The sequence below is a fragment of the Phodopus roborovskii genome, unplaced genomic scaffold, assembly GCF_943737965.1.
Source record: "Phodopus roborovskii unplaced genomic scaffold, PHOROB, whole genome shotgun sequence".
NCBI lineage: Eukaryota > Metazoa > Chordata > Mammalia > Rodentia > Cricetidae > Phodopus > Phodopus roborovskii.
In genome coordinates, this window is record NW_026126646.1 from 7491966 (window position 1) to 7514508 (window position 22543).

Consider the following 22543-nt stretch of genomic DNA (forward strand, 5'->3'; position numbering starts at 1 on the left):
GCTCACAGTTATCTACAACTCCAGTCCCAGGGACCTGATGTCATCTTCTGGCCTCTGCAGGCACCAAGTACACATGTGATGCACATATATAAATACAGTTAAAACATTCATACACATAAAATAATCTTTGAAAAAATTAGAAATTAGAAGGTATGGGGATGTAGCTTAGTTGATAGAATGCTTACCTAGTGTGCACAAGCCTTGGGGTCAGTCCCTAGTCTAGTGTAAATTAAGGTTGATATTGTACATCTGCAATCACAGCACTAGGTGGTAGAAGCAAGAGAGATGAGGGAGATGGAGAGATGGCTCAGCAGTTAAGAGCACTAACTGCTCTTGCAGAGGACCTATTCCCAGCACCCACATGGCAACTCACAACTGTAACTGTTACAATATGTAACTCTAGTTCCAGTAGATCTGATATCCTTTTCTGTCCGCTGCAGGTGCCAGGCATACTCACAGCGTGCAAACACCCATATACATGCCAGGTGGTAGTGGCACACGCCTTTAATCCCAGCACTAGGGAGGCAGATGCAGGTGGATCTCTGTGAGTTCCAGGCCAGCCTGGTCTACAAAGTTACATAAAGAAACCCTATCTCAAAAAACCATTAAAAATAAACAAACAACCATATACATTACATAAAAAATTTTAAAAGTTAAAAAAAAATTAGTATTGGTACAGATTAAGTTCAAAGTCAACCAGCATATCCTTATCCCTCAAACAGGAAAAAAAAAGTATTAAAAACTACACGTGGGAGGTGGTCTGGGGGGATGGAAGAGTGGGAAAGAGGGAGGGAGGGAGGGAGATGGATCTGAGATCGATATGTAAAATAAGAAAAATAAATAAAAAAAACTGTACAAGTGATTTTACCTCAAGGCTCTGTGACAGGTACATATTTTCCTCTATTATATTAAAAATGAAGCATATAAGCACTAAGCCAGCAGTTTTCAGGCACCAGGCGTTCTAAGGTTTAAATCTCATTGCAGTATTTGTGCTCCTCTTTGGTCTCTAGATCCTTCCTCTTGTTACTACTCTTTTTTGTTTTTTTGAGACAGAGTTTCTTTGTGTACCCCTTGCTGTCCTGGAACTCAGAGATTCACCTGCCTCTACCTCCCATGTGCCACCATGCCTGGTTTGTGACAATACGTTTTTAAGTTTGGGTATTACTCAGAAAGGCAGAACACTGCGTCACTGAACATTCCCAATGAACTCATGTGCACCCCAAACCCCTAGCTACCCACCAAGGAAAACAAATCTTGTTAGTAGTGCTTAAAATGTGATTCACTAGGACAGTGTGTCTACACTCTGGGAAACCAGATGTACAATGGTCTTGCTTTCAGAATCCTGATAGCATGGTGTTATTGGAAGGAGGCATCAGGTCATCCCTGTCAATCAAGGCTCTGCCCACCTGCCTTGATTCCTGAGTTTTGAGTCTTAAAACTATAGTGTGCAGGCCTCTGAGCTCCTCACAACCCTAGTTATGCTAACAACGGATCTCCAAAGTAAGGAGGAGCTGATGTCTATAGTTCTTACCCTGGAGGGGCAGGCAAGGGTGCTTTGACTGCATCACTGCTTCCCTGAGAGGCTGCCCCACTCTTCCCATTAAGTCCCTAGCCCCCCTGCCTTGGTCCTGCCCACCTTTACCAGTACTTCCTCCCTACACACTGTTCTGTCTTACAGATCTCTCTGTCAGCTCCCCAGCATGACACTGCAGTACCTCATGATCCTGACTGGCCTCCTGATGGGAGGCACTAGCAGGTCCACAGAAAGCAAGGTGGGTAATTCTGTGCCCAGTGGCAATAAGTTGAAGCCTCCTCAGAGGTAATGGATCCTCATCCCATAAAAATTTTAGCCTTTGAACTTAGTGTTCACTGATGTTAGCCTACACTTACAATCTACCACTAGTGTTGGAAATACCTGAACTTTGCCCATCACCTGTTTTCTGCTTTCTGGAAATTTCTCTGCCAGACCTACTTATTGCTGTAGTTGGCCTAGAGTCTCTGCAGAACCACCCTCCAGAACTGCCTGTGCCCCAGAGTTACCTGCTCAGTTGTTGCTTACTTGGGAATAGGCACACATGGCATTCTGGCTCCCACCAGAAGTAGTTGAATAAAGCCAGTGACACTCCAGTGGGCTGAGTTTTGGTATCTGGAATTGGGGTGCCATTATTCTCTTCAAGCCAGGCAGGATGGAGGCTCACTGGTTGGGGGAATTCCTTACTCACTTGGCCATGGGTACTGAAAGGGATGGCTTGTACACTGGGCCTTGATCTTTCCCATGGTGGTATGATACTCCGCTGTGTCCCTGTTGTCCTTTAGACACTCCTTACTATTAATCAGGCTTAGAGCATAAGAATCTAGTCCTGTCCCACAGGAGACTGTGACAGTAGAATTCTCTGTGTAGCCCTGGCTGTTCTGGAACTCATTCTGTAGACCATGCTGGCCTCAAATTCAGAGATCTGCCTGCCTGCCTCAGCCTCCCAAGTGCTGGGATTAAAGGCATATGTCACCCCCCACAAGGTAGGATTGTGAGTTTAAGACCAGCCTATCCTATATAATGGATACTTTTTTTTTTTTTTTTTTTTGAGATAGGGTTTCTCTGTCTGTCCTGGAACTTGCTTTGTAGACTAGGCCAGCCTCAAACTCAGATCCAGAATGCTGAGATCTAAAGGCATGTGCCACAACCTGGTAAGAGCCCTGTCTTAAATACAAACAAACAGGGTCAACAAGATGGCTCAGCAGGTAAGGGCACATTTTGCCCTTACTCTGAGTTTTGTCCCTGGAATCCACAGAACCCACAGTTGAAGGACTCCCAAAAGTTGTCCTCTGACCCCTGTGTACATACATGCCCATACTATCTATATCTCTCTCTCTCTCTCTCTCTCTCTCTCTATCTATCTATCTATCTATCTATCTACAGACACACACACAATAACAAATGAATTTAAAAAGCTGAATGTTATGGCACATGCCTTTAATACTAGCACTGTAGGCAGAGGCAGGTAGATCTTTATGAGTTTGAGGCCACCCTGGCCTACACAATGAGTCCAAGCCAGCTGAACCTACATAATGAAACTCTGTCTCAAAATAAAGCAAAAATAATAATAGATAAAATTTAGAAATTAAAAATAGAAAAAAGGCAAACTTAATTTAAGTTTTACATTTCTTGAGTGCTTCTATAATGAAGTAAGAACACTTGTGTATTTATGTTAGGGTTTGGGAAGTGGGATATTTCTAAGGAAGTGTGATTGGACAGAGGGTGTGATCTCATGGTCATTAACTAGGGACCTAGCCAGGCTGATGATCAGATTCTTGTCCCTATGACTTCAGAGACAAGGACCTACCCTTTCAATACAGGGAGGGCACTGTTCTATGAGGGCCTTAGCCTTTACTTGAAGGCTGAGCTCTCTCCAGTGTCAAAAGTATTCTATTTTGGGGCATTTTTTTCTGTGCCATACCATGCCAAGGCCCAGGCCCCAGGCCAATTCATTAGGTCTTACCCTTCCTGACCTTTGGGAGACTGGGTAGCTGGTGTTGAATATCCATAGCCAGAATCTAGCCTAACATTTGGTGGCTTATTGAGTCATCAAATATTTACTGCCACAGGTTCTGCATAGTCTAGACTTGGAGCCAGTAGGAGAAGGACCTGTTGGGTAGAGACTCATGTGATATGACAGGAGGGTAGTCCAGGTGCTTATAGAAATATCCCCAAAGGGAGATAGCCCCAACTCTGTTTGTACCAATAACTTCCAGGTTTGGTCTCTATGTATAGGGCTGGTGTTTCCCATCTGCTTTGCCAACATGGCTGCAGTAGTAGTAGAGTAGGAATACTCATTGAAGGGATGCCACTTGACCCTAGAGTGAAGATGGAGTTTCTTTCCAGCAAGATCCCAAACCTGTTTAGTCCCAAATAAACACAGAGGTGTTTGTTATTTGTAAACTGTTTGACTCATGGCTCAGGCTTTTTATTGGCTAGCTCTCTCTTAATTATTAACCCATTTCTATTAATCTAAGTATCTTTACATAGTCTTGACTTACTGGAGAATGTCTGGCATCCTATCTTCCTAGTAGCTCTATGGCATCTCCCTCGAGACTCCTCTGCAGTTCTCCTCTCAGCTTTCTCCTAGTCTGGTAGCCCCGCCCTATCCTTCCCACCTGGCTACATCCTGCCTGTCCATTGGCTGAAATAGCTTTATTCATCAACCAATAAGAGAAACATTCACAGCATACAGAAGGACCTCCACCATCAATAGAGAGTTTGGGATTTATGGGTAATGAGAAAGATAAGATCCTGTTATGATCAATGATGTCCTTGGCATGAGCTAGGTAGGCACTTACAAACCTGTCTCACTGATGTTTCTCCTCTAGGCCCAGCAACCTGAGTGTTGTATGGATGTGGTAGACTTCAATGCTACCTGCACAGGCACAGGCCTATGTGGCCCAGGTAAGTGTCATTGTTGCAAGTAGATAGCAGACTAGTCACCACCCCACCAGCATTCCTAGATGTCTCTTATTCCTCAGTGACAAGACAGCTGAGGGGATGGAGGGACTTGGCAGCACAGGCTGTGGCATTGTGCAAAGGAGGCCTACCTGGGTTTCCTTCTTAAGCAACCTAACCACACCCTTGTCTGGTCCAGGCAGGATCCTGTGGGGGACTGTTTTCTGTAAAGGGCTGAGGCACAGAGAGAAGGAGGTTCATAGGAGGAGGAGGGGGCACAGGTTCAAAAGGAGACTAAGCCAGGATAGCACTTTCAGGAACTTAACAACTCTTGGGGTACCTTTTTTTTTTTTTTTAATGTTTATTTTTGTGTGTGAGTGTTTGCCTGTAGGTGTGCATGTGTACCATATGCATACTTAATACCCTCAGTTGAAGATAGTGTCAGGTCCTCTGGAATTGGAGTTATGGATGATTGTGAGCCTCAGTGGGTGCTGGGAACCAAACCTAGGTCTCCTTTATGAATAGCAAGTGCACTTAACTGCTGAATCATCTCTCCAGCACCTCTTGGGGGTAATCTTGACCGTGGCATATCTAGCAATGTCTGGAGGCAATTTTGGTCATCACAGCTGGTGCTAAATGCTCCTGGCATCTGGAGGTGGAGGCCAGAGTGCTGCTCACTAGCCTCAGTACACAGATGACTACCACAGAGGACAGTCCAGCCCCAGTGTTAGCATGTCCTAGGTGAGAGCCCTCTGCCACAAAAGGTTCTAGGAGGCTATGAAGGTAGAACTTTGTGAAGGCAGCTAACAGAGGTTAGGGCTGCTGAGAGAAGGCAAATAGGGGCATCTAGGAGAGAAAGTGAAATGCCAGGGCCACCTACTGTCTTGGCCTGTCCTGAGGCAAGAAATCTTTGTGATAAAGATCACAGAGTTTTGAGTGGGGTGACTCTGGGCTGGTATTAATTTTAGACTAGACTAGCCCAGAGCTGTCCCTGGGTTTGTCAAGAGGCATTCCTTGGCACCTGTCCTGAGTTGCATTACACTCAAGACTACAAGAGCCCAGTCAGACTGCTCAGGAAATGAAGCACCCCAAAACATTGATTGGGTATCATGGGAGGAGGACATGAACAAAATGTTGAGACTGGAAGGGAGGTGGGGACCAAGGATGAGTGTAGTGACAAGGGAAGAACTCATTGTTTTGCAATGAGCAGAGAAAAATCTGAGGATGCTGTCTTAGGGTTTCTATTATATGAAGAGACATCATGTCCATGGCAACTCATAAAGGAAAACATTTAATTGGGTCTGCTTACAGTTTCAGAGGTTTAGTCCATTATCATCATGGTGGGATATGGTGGCCTGCAGGCAGATGTGGTGCTGGAGAAGTTGCTGAGAGTTCTGCATCTTAATCTGCAGGCAATAAGACGTGAATTGTGTGCCACACCAGGGATTTCTTGAACATAGGAGACCTCAGAGCCTGCCCCTACAGTGATACACTTTCTCCAACAAGGTCACATCTCCTAACAGTGTCTTTTCCTATGGGAGCCATTTTCTTTCAAACCACAGATGCCAAAGAGCCTTCATCAGCCTTCTAACCTACAATTCTGGAAGTTGAACTTTCCTGGATTCCTTCACATTAACAGGAATGTCTGGGACCTGGCATCTCATGGGGCTTCAAACTGTCCAAAGATGGCTCAGTAGGTTCAGGCTACTAGGCCAAGGTAATGCTAGCCACAGAGGGGCTAGAATAAGGATGGATGTAAAGTGAGAATCTAAAGTTCAAGGTGGCTCTGGACACAGGTACAGGGATGGAGATAACCAAGTTTGTGTAGGGAGACATGGAGCCCCATAGGCCTTCAGGACTACCACATGTCTGTCTCTCTGGCTACCTTCTTTCCCTGCATTATAATTTAGCAACTCAGCAGCAGCAGTCTGTGATAGAGTCAGATACATCCCAATATAGGAAATTAGTATAAGGGATGATTCTGGGGGAGAATCTCTCTTGTTTGGTTGGTTGGTTGGGTTTTTTTTTTTTTTTTTTTTTTTTTTTTTTGAGACAGGGTTTCCCTGTGTAGCTTTGGAGCCTGTCCTGGAACTAGCTCTTGTAGACCAGGTTGGTCTTAAACTTGCAGAGATCTGCCTGCGTTTGCCTCCCAAATGCTGGGATTAAAGGCGTGTGCCACCACCGCCTGGCTTGTTTTATTTTTTGAGACAAGTTCTCACTATGTATCTCTGGGTGGCCTGGATTTTCTAGAGATCCACCTGCCTTTGTCTCCCAAGGTTTGGAATTGAAGGCATACACCACCACACCTGCTGAGATTCTCACTCTTTGTGTTAGGTTTTATACTGAGTACCCCATGTTCCTTGATCTTACCTTTAGTAGACACATATACCTCTCATGAGATCTACTCAATCCTTGAATTGATAAGAGGAATAAAGTTAGGCCACTGTAGGAGACCTATTCCTCCTCTTATTCCATGTTTGAGCAGAAATATTCCACCCAAGTAGAACTGAGCATTTGGACTTTGTTCCTGTGTGATTATTTACCCACAGCATTGGAAGAGCTGGAATGGGCTGATGTCCCTCTTAGACCACTTGTCCATTGTTGCTACTATCTCAGCCACCACGGAAAGGCTTCTGTCTCATCACAACCCATCTGTTCAGATCAGACATTACAACCTCCATTATTAAGGTCCAGTGACTCATGGTTTAGCTCTACATCCTGCCCAATATCCGGCCTTGGCTTCTAGTACTCCATCAACATTTATGGGACATGTCTGTATTAGAGATGTTAGAAGTAAAGGTATGAGATGGCCTTCAGGATGCCCTGACCAGAGGGCAAATAGCTGTCCATAAATCACTAGCCATTACAGGCTGGGTCACTCCTAGAATGAAGGTGTGGCTTTGGTTAGTGCCAGTCTTGGATAGAAATTTGGCTTGATCCTGCTACAGAGACACTGGGAAATGGCACAGGGACAACAAACAAACCTATGTGCACCTGCCCCAGTGTAGAGGTCCAAGTGAGGGTACACTCTGCTGTAGGTAGGCAGCTACCTTGTATCCTGGAAGAAGTGGTTCTGGTGGATAAGGCTAGATCTTCGCATGATACCTATTAATTTTAGATTTCTATCCTAAGCGCCTTTGAATAGTCTCCAGAGGCATCCAGTAAAAGAAATGACTGCCTTAGTGACAGACATCCACAGGAACTTGATTGAGAGCTCTATGCTTTCTATTGAGTTTATTTCTTTTTCTGAAATTGGAGCCTGTGTCCACAGTTTTCAACATCATGTTAATGTTCCTGAGTTGAAAATTACCAACTTATAATATAGAAAAGCTTGCAGAAGACAGTGATGACCTGACTTACTTTAGCTGAAAAACCCTGTCTCCTCCTCGTACAGGTTGCTACAGGCACTGGAATGCAGATGGGAGTGCTAGCTGTGTCCGGTGCTGGAATGGAACCTTCCCGACATACAACGGCTCTGAGTGCAGAATTCGTATGTCTTCTCCTGTACTACCCTATCTTCCCTATACTTGACAAGGGTACTCATGTCCAATTTGGGGAGAACACTGTACTTGTCCTCTCCAATGGTGGTACCCACCTTATCAGTGAGCAGCCCCTTGGGTCCCTCCCTGAGTATTCTGTTCACGAAGGACAGCTGTGGGTGAGAACTGCTCCTTGCTTTCTCATCTCTAAACTGAGATGTCCCTTAGTTCCATATGTGGAGGCCTCAGTAGGGTCCTGGGCTTGGCCCAGGCCTCCCCTCAGTTCTGCTCTCCCATAGTCACTGGCCGGGGCATGCAGTTTCCCATGAACAGAAGCACAGGGACTCCTGGACAGCCACATATTGGTAAGTCTCTTAGTTCATAAGTCCAGAACTGTGCTTCTGCTTAGGATCTGGGGCTTGGGTTGGGGCTCATCATCAGAGCTGATATTTGTATCAATGCTAATCTTGAAACACTGAGGCCACAGCAGACATATCGATGGTAAAGTTTTTTTTTTTTTTTTTTTTTTTTTTTTTGGCAAGGAGCTGTGGTCAAGGAAAAAGTCTGGAGTCCAGAATCCCCTGGGCCTGGGATCAGTTGGGTTGGGTGTGGGTACAAGTTGGGGCTCCATAAGAGGAAGATACTTCAAGGTCTCCCTTTTTAGCCTCAGTTAATAGTAGCCATTGCTGCTACATACTTATGCTTAGCCTTTGTCTCATTCTATGTCCACTCTGACCCCCAGGCTCTGGGGATTGAATCGCCACATCCCAACTTGCTCTTATAGGATGTAGACTGCTGATGAGACTGCAAACACATGGCCCTGATCTGTTTTCAAGGAAGGGACAGCCCCTGTCTACCTGATGTCTGTATCTCCAGAGTCTTCAAGCCTAGCTTAAATGATGGCCTGAGGAGTAAAGGATGTTAGAATATGTCTGGGGTAGCAGTGTGGCCAGGCAAGCAAGAGAGAGAACTAGGATGGTGCTGGTAGAGAGAATATGCCCAAGTCAGAGGAGCCCCATGGGTTAGGGAGCTCAACAGTGCTGGGTCCTAGGCTTGGAGGCCTGTTCTAAGAGGGCTCAGTCCTTCCCATGGGTCTTAGAACCCATCCCCCCTCTCAACCAGAAATTGCACTTGAAGGTGCTATCCTCAACAGTGGAAGGCAGTTACATAGAACAATGGTGTTTGGGGTGGGGTTAGTATAAACAAGACCTTAGCCACATCTATTGCACAGTATAATGAGACAGAGCATGGTCCATGGAATCTTCCCATAGCTGGCAGTTACACTGTTCTTCAACCCCTAGCATGTCCTGACAAATGGAGCAGTGCAGGAGGCCACTGCATGGATCAGAAACAGATGCAGTACCTGCTGCCAAGCTGGAGGCTTGATTCTCACTCCAAGAGACTGAGGCCATTCTATTTGAGAGAGCCCAGGGCCTGATACTTCTAGAGCCTGGAATTAGCCTGGGCCAGGAGAGAGTGGGCAGTATGATATCCCTTGTCTTGTGGCTAGGTGTGTTGGGCTTGTGGAGGAGCCTGAGTACAGAGCCCTCACTCTGACATGTGGCTGGTGCCTAGTAGAGGCTCAGGTATGTTTAGGGAATGGAGGACCCCAGGGATTAAGCAGGGAGCACTGGACATCTATCCCCCAAGACCCAGGCTCTCCTGGCAGCTGTTGGTTTGCCTGCAGGGGGTCCTCATGTGGCTGCTTCCCTCTTCCTGGGGACACTCTTCATCAGCACAGGCCTCATCCTCTCTGTGGCTGGGTTCTTCTACCTCAAGCGCTCCAGTAAACTTCCTGAGGTTTTCTACAGGAGAGACAGAGGTACTTCCTCCTGTGGCTAAGTTTCCACCTGCCTAACCTCAAGGGTACTGTCCAGTGTTTATCCCCACTCATGGTATAGATGGTCCCCAGTGGGTACAGAACAGGCACAGGGACTCCACTGTGCCCAGACTCACCAACACAGAGGGCCTTTGGATGCTCTTATGGCTGAGAATGTGAGTCTGGGCCCTGCTGCTTAGAGTTCCCAAGGTAAGAGATGTGGCTGAGCAGCTGTCCAGGCTCCAGGTGCTCAGGGCACTCAGAGCTGAGGCAGCTGCTGGGCAGCAGAGTGACATGTTGTTTTCTTCCCCAGCCCCTGTCCTGCAGCCTGGTGAAACAGTAAGTAACCTACCCAACTAGGCTGAGCAACCTGGGCTGTGTGTACCTGTGCCAGGCCATCCAAGTCTCACTTTGCCTTTCTCTTTTTAAGGCTGCGATGGTCCCCCTGCCACAGTCGTCAGGTACAGTTTTCAGCATGTTATGGGAGTTGGGTGGAAGGGTTTACTGTGGACCAGTCTTCAAAGCATATTCTATGGTTTTATCCCCATGAAGGTCCCTCTCAGGGACCTGACCTGCCTTCACACATTCTAATAGGCTGTTCCATAAGGCAGGGGCAAGGACAGGTGCTCAGCAGACATGACTCCTCTTCTTTTCCATCAGCTACGTAGTTTCCATGCTGTTTTCCCTCCTCAGCTTAGGGCCAGACTTCCTACTTCTTCTGTCGTCATATCTAAGTCTAGCAGTGCTTGAGAGTTGTCAGTTCTTGAGCCTTTCGCTGCCAGACCTGTCTGAACAATTGTAACCCACTGTGTAGAAGAGGCCATGAGCACAGAGAGGTTGACTGGCCTGTAGTTACACAGCTGTGAGCCCCAGAGCAGATTTATTTAACTTCTTACCCCACCCTGTCTCATTGTCTTCACTGTGCAGAGGTCTAGACTACACCAGTGGCAGTGTCTCTCTCTTCCACTTTGTTCCAACCTGTCTCAAGTTCTCTAAAGCAGCCTTGCCCCTGAGCACCTTACAGGTGTTGTCAGTGACCTGTACCACCATACAGCAAAATGCACATACTAGCCACTTCAAGAAAAGTGTATCCCTTGATAGTTTTTGGAGCCTGAAATTAGAAATCAAGATGTTGACGTGAGAGACATGTATTCCAAGGCCTGGTGGATGGGGAATCCCTCATGTCTCTTCCAGCTCCTAGTATCTCATACCTCCTGTGGCTTTGTGGCCATATCATCCATGTCGCTCTTTCCCTCTGAAGAGGATAATAGTCATTGGATTTAGAGCCTACCTGGTTAATCTAGGATGATCTTACCTATCCTAATAGAATTATATTTGCACAGTCTTTTTTAAAATTATGGTTATGTTCATAATTTTCAAAGCTCGGGATGTGACCCTGTCTTTAGACATCCAACTCCCCATAGAGCATAATGCAGGGATAGTCTATGCTTCAGTATTAAGGAGTAGCTGCGCTCTGATTCAGGCCCTGGGGATCTGATAAGAATCAGCTGAGCTCATGGATGCCTCCATCAGAAGAAACTGCCTTTGCACAAGTAGAGCCTAATGAGAATCACTTCCTTGTTAGAATGACATGGGCTTTGTGCCCTGTGGCTGTTCACTATGCTCCTGGGAGCCTATAGTACTGGCAAAGACCTGAACTTTACCTGTTTCTGATTCAGCTTATCTCTAACCCCATTTCAGTGAGGAAACCAAGATACATCAGACGTGAGCAGCACCCAGACAAGACTAGGGATCCTTCTGCCTTCTCCACAGTGGAGGCCCACATCAGCAACGTCTGACCTGGAGGTCAACTGAGTCTTCACAGCACAGCATTGGAGACCCAAGGCTCCCCTCCAGTGAGCTCAACAAAGACAGGGCCTGGGGCTTAAGATAGGCCAGAATTGGCTCCCAATGACAGATACATACAAATGCTGGGGGGGGGGTAACCTCCATGTCATGAGATCTTCTGTCCCACCCTTACTGTGTGGTTTAACAGGACTAACCATCTGTTTGTGAGACTTGGAGACTCAAGAACAAGTCGGAGTCTGGACCCCTCAGGAGTCACAACAAAGTTCCAACATCTGTAACAGCTACAACACAGGCCTGATTCAAATGGTCAAAACTTCTGGAGGCCACCGAGTGGAGCCCACTGTTAGACAGGACTCTATCACCACAATGCTAAGAAGAATGAAACAAAGGCCCAGACAGTGGAGAAAACAACCTGAAAACTGGTACCAGAGATAGGATGCTCCATCATTGGTCTGCTAATTTATCTGCTGACCCCCAAGGCACACATTTCTGAGAGTTGCAGACTTGAGTATCTTGGGTTTCCTGATTCCAGATACCAGCAGAACCTAGTGTCCCAGGGACATACCTGGGTACACAAAGTGAAATGTTTGCCCACAAGGCCTCCATATCTGAACACTTGCAGGTCACTTGTGTCATTGAGTTTGTGAGTGTATGCTTGTCAGTGGTCCTATCCTTGCTGTTCCAAGCATCCAGAAGCAGTGCCTGTGAGCTGCTAGTGTGAGTGGTGGCATTGGCCATATGCTTCTGTGTAAGAAGGTACCCTGTTAACCAATGCCACCCTCCCTCTATGGGTCAAGGGTCTCTAGCATCTTCTTCAACATCTGGCCCACATCTGATCTTACTAACAGGGACATGAGCTTACTTTCCCAGACTTGAACCAGTGGCTAAGGTAGGAGCAGTGATTTAAAGCTGGACCAAGTAAACTAAACTAGATCTTCTCTCCTCTAGCCTTATTACCTACCCCAAGTGTCATCTATTCAATGTGTGTGGGCCAACTGCCCCATTGCCATGCTCAGTGGACAGGGAGTCAGAGAAGCAAAGAGGGGCCCCTCAGCAGGATCCAGGACCTGCCATCTGTTGTCTGGTGAGACTGGCATTACAACACAGTCCATCCCTATCTGTGACCTTGCCAGTTCAGAACGCTGTCTTATATGAAGTGACTACCAAGCTCCTTAGGACTTGAGATAGCTTGCCAATCACATGTGCCATGGTCCTGCAGATAAAATTACAGATGTAGTTCTGTGTGGTGGTGCACGCCTTTAATCCCAGCACTTGGGAGGCAGAGGCAGGTGGATTTCTATGACTTCAGTCTGTTCTACAAAGCAAATTCTAGAATAATCAGAGCTATACAAAGAAATCCTGTCTTAAAAACAAACAAGCAAAACAACAGATTCATCACTAGTTTTATGGGGTCCACTGACAGTTTATGGATCTAAGTCACCCTTAGGGAAAACAGGACCCTCTATGCTGTCCACCTGAGTTCAGCTTGGTGGTCTCACTCAAAGCCCATGAGTAGATGTGGAGATGTTTGTCTGCTGGCTAGTGGAGGAATGCAAAATGAGTGCATAGGGATTCTAGAAGTCTTGTCTGTAGTGGTTTGAATAAGAATGCCCTCCCATGGGCTTGTATACCTGAATGCTTGAGATGAATTAGGAGGTGTGGCCTTGTTGGAGGAGGTATGTCACTGGGGTGGGCTTTAGGGTTTCAAAAGCTCTAGCTGTTGCCTGTGGGTCTGGATATAGAAACTCAGCTCCTTCTCCAGTACCATGTCTGCCTGTGTGTCACCATGCTTTCAGCCATGCTGATAATGAACTACCTTTGAAACAGTAAGAGTCCCAATTAAATGCTTTCCTTTATTAAGAGTTGCTGAGGTCATGGTGTCTCTTCTTAGCAACAGAACACTGACTAAGACACTGCTCTTGCTTTGTACCTTCTGTAGCTCTCTTTATATACTGGTTAGAGAACTGTGGCCCAAAACATCTGCTAAACCCTGAAATGGAGTTTGGCATCCAAAGAGCATCCCTCTATGCTTGGCCGTATTTCAGATAGTGCTGGGGAGTAAGATATGTCAAGCTAAGGTGTAGGCTTCTAGACACAGATTCTTTGTTCTGAAACCAAAGACCTTGCCCAGGGGACAGGATGTGAAATAGTATAAGCAGCAGGATGTCTGACCCAGCATTCTTTTTCAGCAGCTTGACACCCTAGGGCCTAAAGCAGGGTTGGCAGCTCTAGCCAACATAAGCACCTTAAGGCCTAGGGTTCCCCAGTGTGATTTCTAATGAGAATTGGAAAGGGACATTGGCAGCAACAAGGGAAGGCAGCATGAGAAAGTGTCTGGGACCACAGATTGTTCCTCTCCCAGCTCCTCCTGAGTAGCCAGTGCCCAAGCACTCCAAAGTGGAAACCTCAGATTATTCTAGCCACTACCATGTGTCACCCATTTCCCACCCCTCCACTTTCTGGTCCCTACAACCTCATTCCTTCATATGCTCAGTGATTTTTACTGGGCAGCACTGGAAGTGTTCCAGAGCCAGCTCATTAAGGATGGGTGGGACAAGAAAGGACCAACAAGAGCATTAGGAGGTAGGCCAGGCCAAGGACCCCTAAAGTGATAGGACAGGGTTGGTCCTGCTTGGTCACAAGCACTGGAAGAACTGATACAGGACAAACCCACCAGATGGTACTAAACAAGAGTCTTTCAGATAGGACTTTGGGGACTTTGTCCTCACTACTGGGTACAGAAGGACACCATTGGTCAGGGCATCTATGTCCAAACAGTATGAGACCAGGTCTACATCCAGCCCTAAAATGTGAGGCAAAATGCCAAACCCAGTGGCACCCCCTACCCGAGTCTACCTGTTCCATCTCAGCACCCATGTTCACCCTATTTGTGGGGAAACCAGTTTCTACTCAGCTACCAGCTGAGACCTCAGGAGGAGTTCAGACCATAGGGCAACTAGTACCAAATAAGAATATGCAGGCAGCCTCCCATATCCATTGTTTGGGAAATAGCAGACTAGCCAGCAGAGGACTAGCACCAGGCAGCAGAGATGAGAGGTGGGCCTAAGACTGAACCTAAAAAAGGTCCTGGTCTTAAAAGACCTCATACACTAGTAATACCTAGTCTCCCTAGTCAGGGACTTGCAGCCAGGTCCACGGCTTTGGTGGTGAGCACCGTAGTCAGGGTAGGTTTGGGAGCACTACTGAGAGGCTATGACCTCTTTGGTAAGGATTGGGTGAGTAAGCTAATCCTAGGGATGTGAGGCCCAGAGTGAGGAGATAAGAAATAAGGTTGGCCTTGTGGGGACATGCTAAAACAAATGCATACATATGCTCAACGATAGTAGTATGTTGATGTACACATCACTTGCTTGGTGATTTCTGTCACTTGCCTGCTGGTTAGGATAGGGTCAAGATGGACCCCATTTACTGCCCTTGACAGTGTAGTCTAAGTTCTTCCTGTACTGGCTGGAGCTCCTCCAAGTCCTAGTCCCTCTGTCAGCAGGGAGTTGACTCTCCTGAGGTCAGGCCTAGGAGATTCCTAAGTCCTCACAGCATACTTGCCTCTGGACATTGACTGTTCACTGGGTAGCCTTGGTGACCTCAGAGCTTGGATATTCCCAGGAGCCCTCTGAAGATTGTTCCTAGAACATCTGAGACTCCAGCTTCCTAAAGGTAGCATGTGACACAGAGTCATACTCTACACAGAACACTTGGACTGGGCCCGTAGCAGCTTTTCCTCCTTAGCACCCTTACTTATACCCTCTACAATCCTGAACCCTTCAAAGACTTCATCTCCCTCCTTAGATACCCACCTGCTCTCTGGACCTCTATTTTCCCTTGAGCCTGTAATTACCTGGGCCCCATTTTTGATTACTAGCACTCATGGAATTAGGTAGGAGAGCCTCAATTCTTTCAAAGCTCAGGCCCCTTTCCTCTGATAGGACATCATCCCCAGGTTCCCACAAACCCCCTCCCCCATATCTTAGCTCCCTTCAAAGTTGGCTTTGATCATAAAAATATCTAGGAGCAAAATTGTGGCAGCTTCTGCGGATCTGGACCATTGGGTGGTCCATGGGTACTTTCGGGTAGTTGAATACCTAAAGGCAGCCATTCCTCCCAACATGATGAGGTCTGTCCTAGCAATAGAGAGCTCCCATATCAGGACCCCACAATTCACTGTGCTTGGCCAGAAGAAAACTAAACCTCAGAGACAGGGAAGAACCTGGCCTGACCAAAGTGGATGGGGAAGAGAAAAGACCACCAGCGTTATTAATTCTGGTCAGCAAGAATATCTCAGCCCAATGGACCTGGGGGGCCAGTAGCTGCCTGTGCTACTGCTCACAGTCTCCAGTCCACCCCACTCCAGTGTGGCACTCCCTGCCCCTAGATGCTCCTTGCCCACCAACTCCTTTGAACACTTTCTTCTATGTCACCTGATCAAAGTTTCTTGAGATGCCATCTTTCCAAGAACACCTACAGGCTAGGAGCTTCCTTCCTGGAGTGTGGAACAAATGGTGCTCACGCAGGTACCCATAGTCTACAGGTAGCCAGCCTGGGTCATCATCATCATCATCATCATCATTATTATTTGATTTTCAAGACAGGGTTTCTCTGTGTAGCCTTAGCTGTTCTGGAAATAGTTCTGTATACCAGACTGGCCTGAAACTCAGAGTTCCATCTGCCACTGCCTTCAAAATTTAAATTAAGGGATTAAAGGTCTGTACCAACTTGGCCCACCATCCAGGTGGTTGCCCAGGCCTGACTAGCCATGACCTCTGACCCCTACTTCCTGCACTCCAGGACAAGGAGGTTCCCAAAGGCAGTAGTGTTCTGAAGCAGCAGCAGATGAGGGTTTTGCATGAAGCAATTGTGAGAATATAGGTGAAATGGGAGAACAAGGGTCAGGACATTGGTGGACATAGGTAGATGGGGCTGTGTCTAAGTGTGTGCTAGGCTCATTGAAGGATCCCTTCTGAGTACACTTGGGACGAGATGGGCACACTTGCTTTCCAACAGAGAGGGGCTTTGAATACCTGAGCATCTGCTCTCAGCCTGGAGTCCTAAGACCAGAGCCCTGTTCTGATCCTAGACCCATCCTGACTAACCCTTTCCCTGGCTCCCCACCCACTCAGGGCCTGCCAGGGAGAGACCAGCCAATCTCTAGTGTTCAGGGCCACACCCCCAGCTGCCATCACCTGGAGGGTATAAATAACCCTGCTTCAGAGCTCATGGCCTGAGAATTCACACTGTCACAGTCAGCCTGCTCCTGGATGAACACATACATCCTACCTCCCATTCCCACATACACACAGAAGAGGCACACCAGCTAGACCGGTGCCACAAGAAGGTTTGACTGCTGGCCTGTGGAGGAACACCTACCAGGTGGAGCGGAGGCTGGGCTAGAACTGAAGAGGAGGAAGAAACTCTGCTAGAGCTGGTCAGCCTAGAGGCACAGAGCTTTGCTGTGGCTGATGAAGAGGACCATGCCCAGCAACTGCTGACTCTCAGCTACCAGGTAAGGCCAGCTCAGCCTGTACTCACCTTTCACCTATGCAGTCTCAGGGTGAGGTCCCTTCATGGAAGGTGAGGCCTTGTGCCAAGGAACCAGACCTACAAGCAGCATAGGTCAGGGGAGGATAGACCTTGTCAAGACCACTGCTGCATCCAGGAAGTGGTGACACTGAATGCCAGAAGGTTGGGGCCCTCATGATGTCACAGTGATGTCAGATGATTCACATAGACCCAGTGATGATTCAGCAATCATTGAGCCATTCTTCTTACTCACACTTTTGGGGTTGACCAGTGAGGCAGGGAGAGGGGTCATCTGCTGTAGCTGCTGGGCCTCATGGATTATAAGGCCAAGACTTTTGTGGTAAAATACTCTTCTCTGGTGAGGATGCCTATGGTTCTTGAAGTAGCCTACAGGAGGTTAATGAACAATACTAGTGGGGTGAGCTGTCAAAGAAGGTCTGGATCTTCTATATCCCACCTTCTCCTTGACAGGCAACTATATGATTCTTGATATTGACAAAACAGGGCAGGTGTGTGTGTATGTATGTGTGTATGTGTGTGCCTGTCTATCTGCTCAAGTGTGTGTGTGGGCATTGCTAAGGAGCATATTTAATTCCTGGCCTCTGGCATTTGTCCCTATCCCTACAAACAAGCTGGCCCATGATTCCAGGATACAGCTGTTAAAAAAAAATTATTAGGCCCCTACTAAGGCCCTCCCTGTTTCTCAGAGCCTTATGGACCCAGCTGTTCCAAAGACCCCAGAATCCTTACATATCTGCTGGCAACTCAGATGTATGCCATACAAATCAGGGACCCATAGTAGGACCAAATTCAAACCCCTTCCACCTGTTCCAGAGCCACAAGTAGCTCATGAGCTTGCAAGGGCCCAGCTTCTAATTGGCTCTGGTCCAGAAGACCCTAGCTAGCTAAGTTACTCCACCTTGAAGTCGCCTTCTCCATATGGAGCTGTAAGTATTCCATGGCATGGGTTCAGCCTTGCAGAGCACAGATATAAATAGCAGTGGCAGTGGGCCACTCTCATCATCAGCATGAGTAAGGATGGGCAACAAGTGTACAGCTTCATGTCTAGCACATGGCCTCTGTTCTTGAAACCCATCTAGACTGACCATGGAATTGTTGGCCTTGTAATGAATGCAAGAGGACAGGTTACAGTTTTTGGAGGTACTTACTGGTGGATAGTGTCTGTCATTGGAATCTTTGGGTCTGATGCTGGGGAAGAGAAGAGGAGGTATGACAGGCTGGCTTAACAGAAAAAGCAGCTCATGATGGCCTGTCTCTGTTCCACAGCTCAGAATCATGTCATCAAGCCAGCGGGTGTGGCATACAGCTATGCCACCCTCCCGCCAGAGCAGCTGCACAGCCACAGTGCCCAGGTCTCCTGGCACAGTTGGCAGCCCCAGATCCCCCGGTACTCCTGGCTCAGAGAAGGTGGCCTCCCCACTGGAGTGTTCCATCTGTTTCTCAGGCTATGACAACATCTTCAAGACGCCCAAGGAGCTCTCCTGCACTCATGTCTTCTGCCTTGAGTGTTTGGCTAGGCTGGCGGCTGCCCAGCCTGCAGGCCGTCCTGGCAGAGAAGCTGTGCCCTGCCCATTCTGCCGGCAGCCTACAACTGTACCTGCTGCTGGGGCTCCTGCACTGCGCACCAGTCGACAGCTACAGGCCAAGATGCCAGTGCACCTACAGAAGGAGGAGCCTGTGTGGCTTGAGGGCACCAAACTATGTTGCCGCCCCTTGCCCACCACTTCTGGCCAAGAGGCCAATGACTTTGTGTGTGTGGATGTAGGCCTGAGCAAACCACCTGAGCCCACCCTACCTGCACCTGTCCAGGATCCTGAACCCAACCAAGGTTATCTGGCCCGCTGTTGGGCGCGATTTGGAGACTGGCGTCGTGTAGCACTGGTGTCTGTGCTGTTGCTGATGCTATTTTGTGTGGTACTCTGGCCTGTGCAGTGTGCACTCAAGACTGGAAATCTGCGCTGCATTAACCGGCCACCTTCAGCCACTGCCACTGTCACCCCCATTACCAATGCCCTCTTTCTTGGACCTCTAGGCAACAACTAGGGTCAACACTTGGGCCAGGCCAGCTATCCCACTTGCTCCATGGATGGATCCTGACCTACATAGGTCAAGAACACGGCTTTGGAAGTTGGTCCCCCAGAACCAAGGACACATATGTGTCCCTCACTCTCTAGGGCTAGGTGCCAATGGGGACAAAAGGGTCTTCAAAGCCTCTAAGAAATGCAGGCTTCTAAGAGCCCCAGAAACTGCCCTCTGACCCTCTGACGGATGGGGAAAGGAACCCAGGAGTGTCTGGTCAGGCCTCTGACACACTGAATTGCCAAAAAAAAAAAAAATTCTTTTTGTTGAATTAAATTTATTCATTTATTTTGCATCCCCTTCCTTTCATAAGACATTTTACCAGTATCCCTCCTTTCTCTGGGAAGGGTTGGACCTTTCCCCTTGGTGGGGATGCTGAGCAGCTAGTTCTCTTAATAAGAGTGAAAATGAAAGAGCAAGATGTCTCTGCCCATGCTGTAGCAGCGACTGGCCAGCTGTCTCTGGCCATTGTGAATGGTACATTTTAAATAAATTATTTTGTATGAATATTGTTTCTCTATGTTCTGTCTCTCCATCCCCCACCATTCAGTTTGTATTGTTAGAAAGTCTCCCACTCCGCATCCCCACAACTCAGCCTCCACCCAGGTATCCTGACTGGATCACAGTAGGACCAACTTGGGACAGTTGGGGAGGTGGGCAGGAACCAACACTCATCTTTTCCTGGCTTCAGAAGGGTGAGGACAACTCTTGACTTGGCGGCTATCCAACCCCATGAAGCTGAGAACTAGTAGGTAGCCTGAAAACCTGTAGACCATAGGACCTTTCCAGAAGATCCTTAGCCTTCTTTGGGCCAGCCTGGATACTGAAACATCAAAGTTTAATGTCATAAGGATCTCTGCCCAACTCACATCCATTCAGGTTCTGCCATTAGCTCTAAGAATTCTATGTTACCAGGTTGAGTATGGCCAGGAGAGCCCAGGCCAGTTCCAGCTTGGGCAGGTCTCAGCCTCTTCACCTCTCACCCCAAAGCCCAGGTACTTCCTGTTCTAACCAGCTGAGCCTTTGGCTAGGGCAAGCAGGAAGTTTAGGTAGGTCCTAGAGAATCTGGGTCCAGCTGCTGGGGCGGAGGGTGGGGGGAATAGGGGAAGACACATAACACCCAATACACCTTAGGCCCTGGTGCCAATAGATACAGAACTGAGAGAACTTTACCAGTTGCCACAAAGCCACAGACCACCTGTGATGGGGACTGGTTCTTTGATGTCCCATGGGTTAGTGACATTGCATCTTGTCACACAGTGATGCACACATTTGGGGCCACACCCATGTCACTGGGAGGGCCAAGCATGTGAGAATGCCTATATGGTCACATGAGCATCTCACATTCACATGTGCCATCATTCCACAAGCCTTATCCACTATGACCAAAACAACGTTGAGTCACCACAAGGATGAGATCCCAGACCACCCTGAAGCATGTAGGGTTAAAGACAGGGCACAAGGAAGCTAGATTAAAGTACAGATCAAATCAGGCTCAGATTATCCCTATCCTTGTCGCTAAGGTCACACACAGGACCACACAGTGTCTGGAATTGTGGCACACACAGATCTACTCGCACAGGTCCACGTGTAGTCACTTGTCACAATCCTGTTGCCACATTTCAGCTGGGTACCAGGAACCTGGCCACGACACGGAGATCTACAAATGCTCCTCCCGCTGCTGGAACCCTGGCATATCTGGACTGAGGAGCAGATTCCTAGGATGCTAGTCAAGACTAGTCAGAAAGGGGTACCCCAGGGTTCCCTTGCCACCTGTAGAGCCCAGGTTCTTCTGGCACCCGGTCCTGATCCCCGTCGAGACTCCCCAGGCACCCAAATTGCCACAGGCTGCAGGTACTGCTGAGGTTGGGGCTATAGCTAACTCCAAGCCTCCATTCAAATATTCTCAGTGCTCACTCTGTAGAAGGGACTTGGTGCCAGTTCACCTTTGCATGCTGGCGCCTCCCCTCCCAACCTGTTCTCACAGTAGCAGCTTCAGACCTTGTATTATCGCTGCGGCGGGCATCAAGTTGCAAGCCTTCCTGAGCCAGCCTCAATCTGAACCGGTGGTGGTCGTTGCTTATTATTCCAGAAGTCAATGTGTTAGTCCAAACAAGGGGAATATAGAGTTGGGCGGGGGAGGGGGGTGGAGGGAGAGGCCCGGCAAGGGCAGGCTAGATGGGCGTGACCTAAATGGTGACTCAAAGAGAGGCGAGGAGGAACGGGGTGCCGGGGTGGGGTCAGGGAGGAGGCGGAACCCAGAGAGAAAGGTGGCTCTTTGGGGAAATACCCAGCGGACAAAGGTGAGTCCTGAGGTGGATTCATGGGACAGAAGAGGGAAGAGGTCTCTAATTAGTAGGGGTTATGCTGTGAGGCTCAGGAGTCTGCGTATTAGATGATGCTGTTGGTGTGAGCGATACCGGTCCAATGAGAGCCACTGGCAGCTTGTTGGACCCATAAGGATCCCGGTGGCCCATTCCCCCGGTCACACCTGAGGTACACTACACACTATTTCTGGCTTTGACTCGCAGCCCTGAAACAGGTTCATCGCCTCCAGGAAGCTGAGGATGTCGGCGGGCTCCAGTTGGACTTCTTCAGCCTTAGTGGAGTCCGCTAAAGTACCACCAGTGCTTCGCAGTGCCAGGGCTTGAGCTGGAGCCTGGTGCTCGGTTGTGGAGTTCACGGATGAGAAATACGCATTGCTGGGACCTTTGTGGATGGACACGGAGATGAGCCACAAGTGATCACTTAGAGGGACTGTTGATGGACCACCCTAAAAGCTCAGATATCACCTTGGGTTTATAGAAAAGTTTCCCTCATCTCACTCACTTTAACTGCTTCTCTGTGGTACCAATGTTGTTATCTGCTAGTGTGGGGGTGGTAGAAAACCCTAAGAGCAAGGAGCAGTCCTTCTTAAAGGGGCCAGCCCTCGTTTTCCACATTGGCCCATGTTGACCTGACTTCTTCACTGGGAACTGGATGACCAAGGGAAAAAAGGGTCTCCATGTATTACCAGGACACTTACCCTGACTTGAAACAGGTAAGTACTTGAGAATGGGGATATCAGAAAGTGTTTGGAAACACTATGTCTCTTTACTTAAGCATGTTTTTGTTTTTGTTTGAGACAGGGTGTCTCTTTCTACTGTCTTGGAGTTCCCTATTTAGACCAGGCTAAACTCATGGAAATTTGCTGTCTCTGCCTCCCAAATGCTGGGACTAAAGTTGTGTACCATGGGGGAGGGGGGCAGTGAGTGGAGAGGGAGTTAGGAGAAAGAGAAGGGGAGAGGAGAACATGTGGGACTAGAAAGGATGAGTCAGGGGACGAATAGATGAGAACAAAAAAAGAGATATCATAATAGAGGGAGC

At 48.1% G+C, this 22543-nt stretch overlaps 2 protein-coding genes across 5 annotated transcripts; both read left to right on the top strand.

Annotated features, from left to right (window-relative positions):
• Positions 1 to 1682: 1682 nt before the first annotated feature.
• On the top strand, positions 1683 to 13404 carry CUNH1orf159 (chromosome unknown C1orf159 homolog). 4 transcript variants are annotated; one of them, XM_051173834.1, is made up of 8 exons: positions 1683 to 1772; positions 4366 to 4441; positions 7830 to 7925; positions 8214 to 8279; positions 9602 to 9736; positions 10047 to 10072; positions 10164 to 10194; positions 11435 to 13404. In XM_051173834.1, exons 1-8 carry the CDS (start codon positions 1701 to 1703, stop codon positions 11530 to 11532), a joined length of 600 nt encoding a protein of 199 aa, XP_051029791.1. In that variant the 5' UTR covers positions 1683 to 1700; the 3' UTR covers positions 11533 to 13404. The 4 variants fall into 4 exon arrangements, with proteins under 4 accessions (XP_051029791.1, XP_051029795.1, XP_051029792.1 ...); XM_051173838.1 differs by lacking the exon at positions 9602 to 9736; XM_051173835.1 differs by lacking the exon at positions 8214 to 8279.
• A 3310-nt stretch (positions 13405 to 16714) lies between these two features.
• On the top strand, positions 16715 to 19353 carry Rnf223 (ring finger protein 223). Its single transcript, XM_051173959.1, has 2 exons — positions 16715 to 17060; positions 18365 to 19353. Exon 2 carries the CDS (start codon positions 18374 to 18376, stop codon positions 19139 to 19141), a length of 768 nt encoding a protein of 255 aa, XP_051029916.1. The 5' UTR covers positions 16715 to 17060; positions 18365 to 18373; the 3' UTR covers positions 19142 to 19353.
• The last annotated feature ends 3190 nt before the right edge of the window (positions 19354 to 22543 follow it).

Coding starts and splice junctions, on each gene's coding strand:
- CUNH1orf159 (XM_051173834.1), top strand. CDS start 1,701: ATGACACTGCAGTACCTCATGATCCTGACTGGCCTCCTGATGGGAGGC. Junction 4,442..7,829: donor CACAGGCCTATGTGGCCCAG/GTAAGTGTCATT, acceptor CTCCTCGTACAG/GTTGCTACAGGCACTGGAAT. Junction 10,073..10,163: donor TCCTGCAGCCTGGTGAAACA/GTAAGTAACCTA, acceptor TCTCTTTTTAAG/GCTGCGATGGTCCCCCTGCC.
- Rnf223 (XM_051173959.1), top strand. CDS start 18,374: ATGTCATCAAGCCAGCGGGTGTGGCATACAGCTATGCCACCCTCCCGC.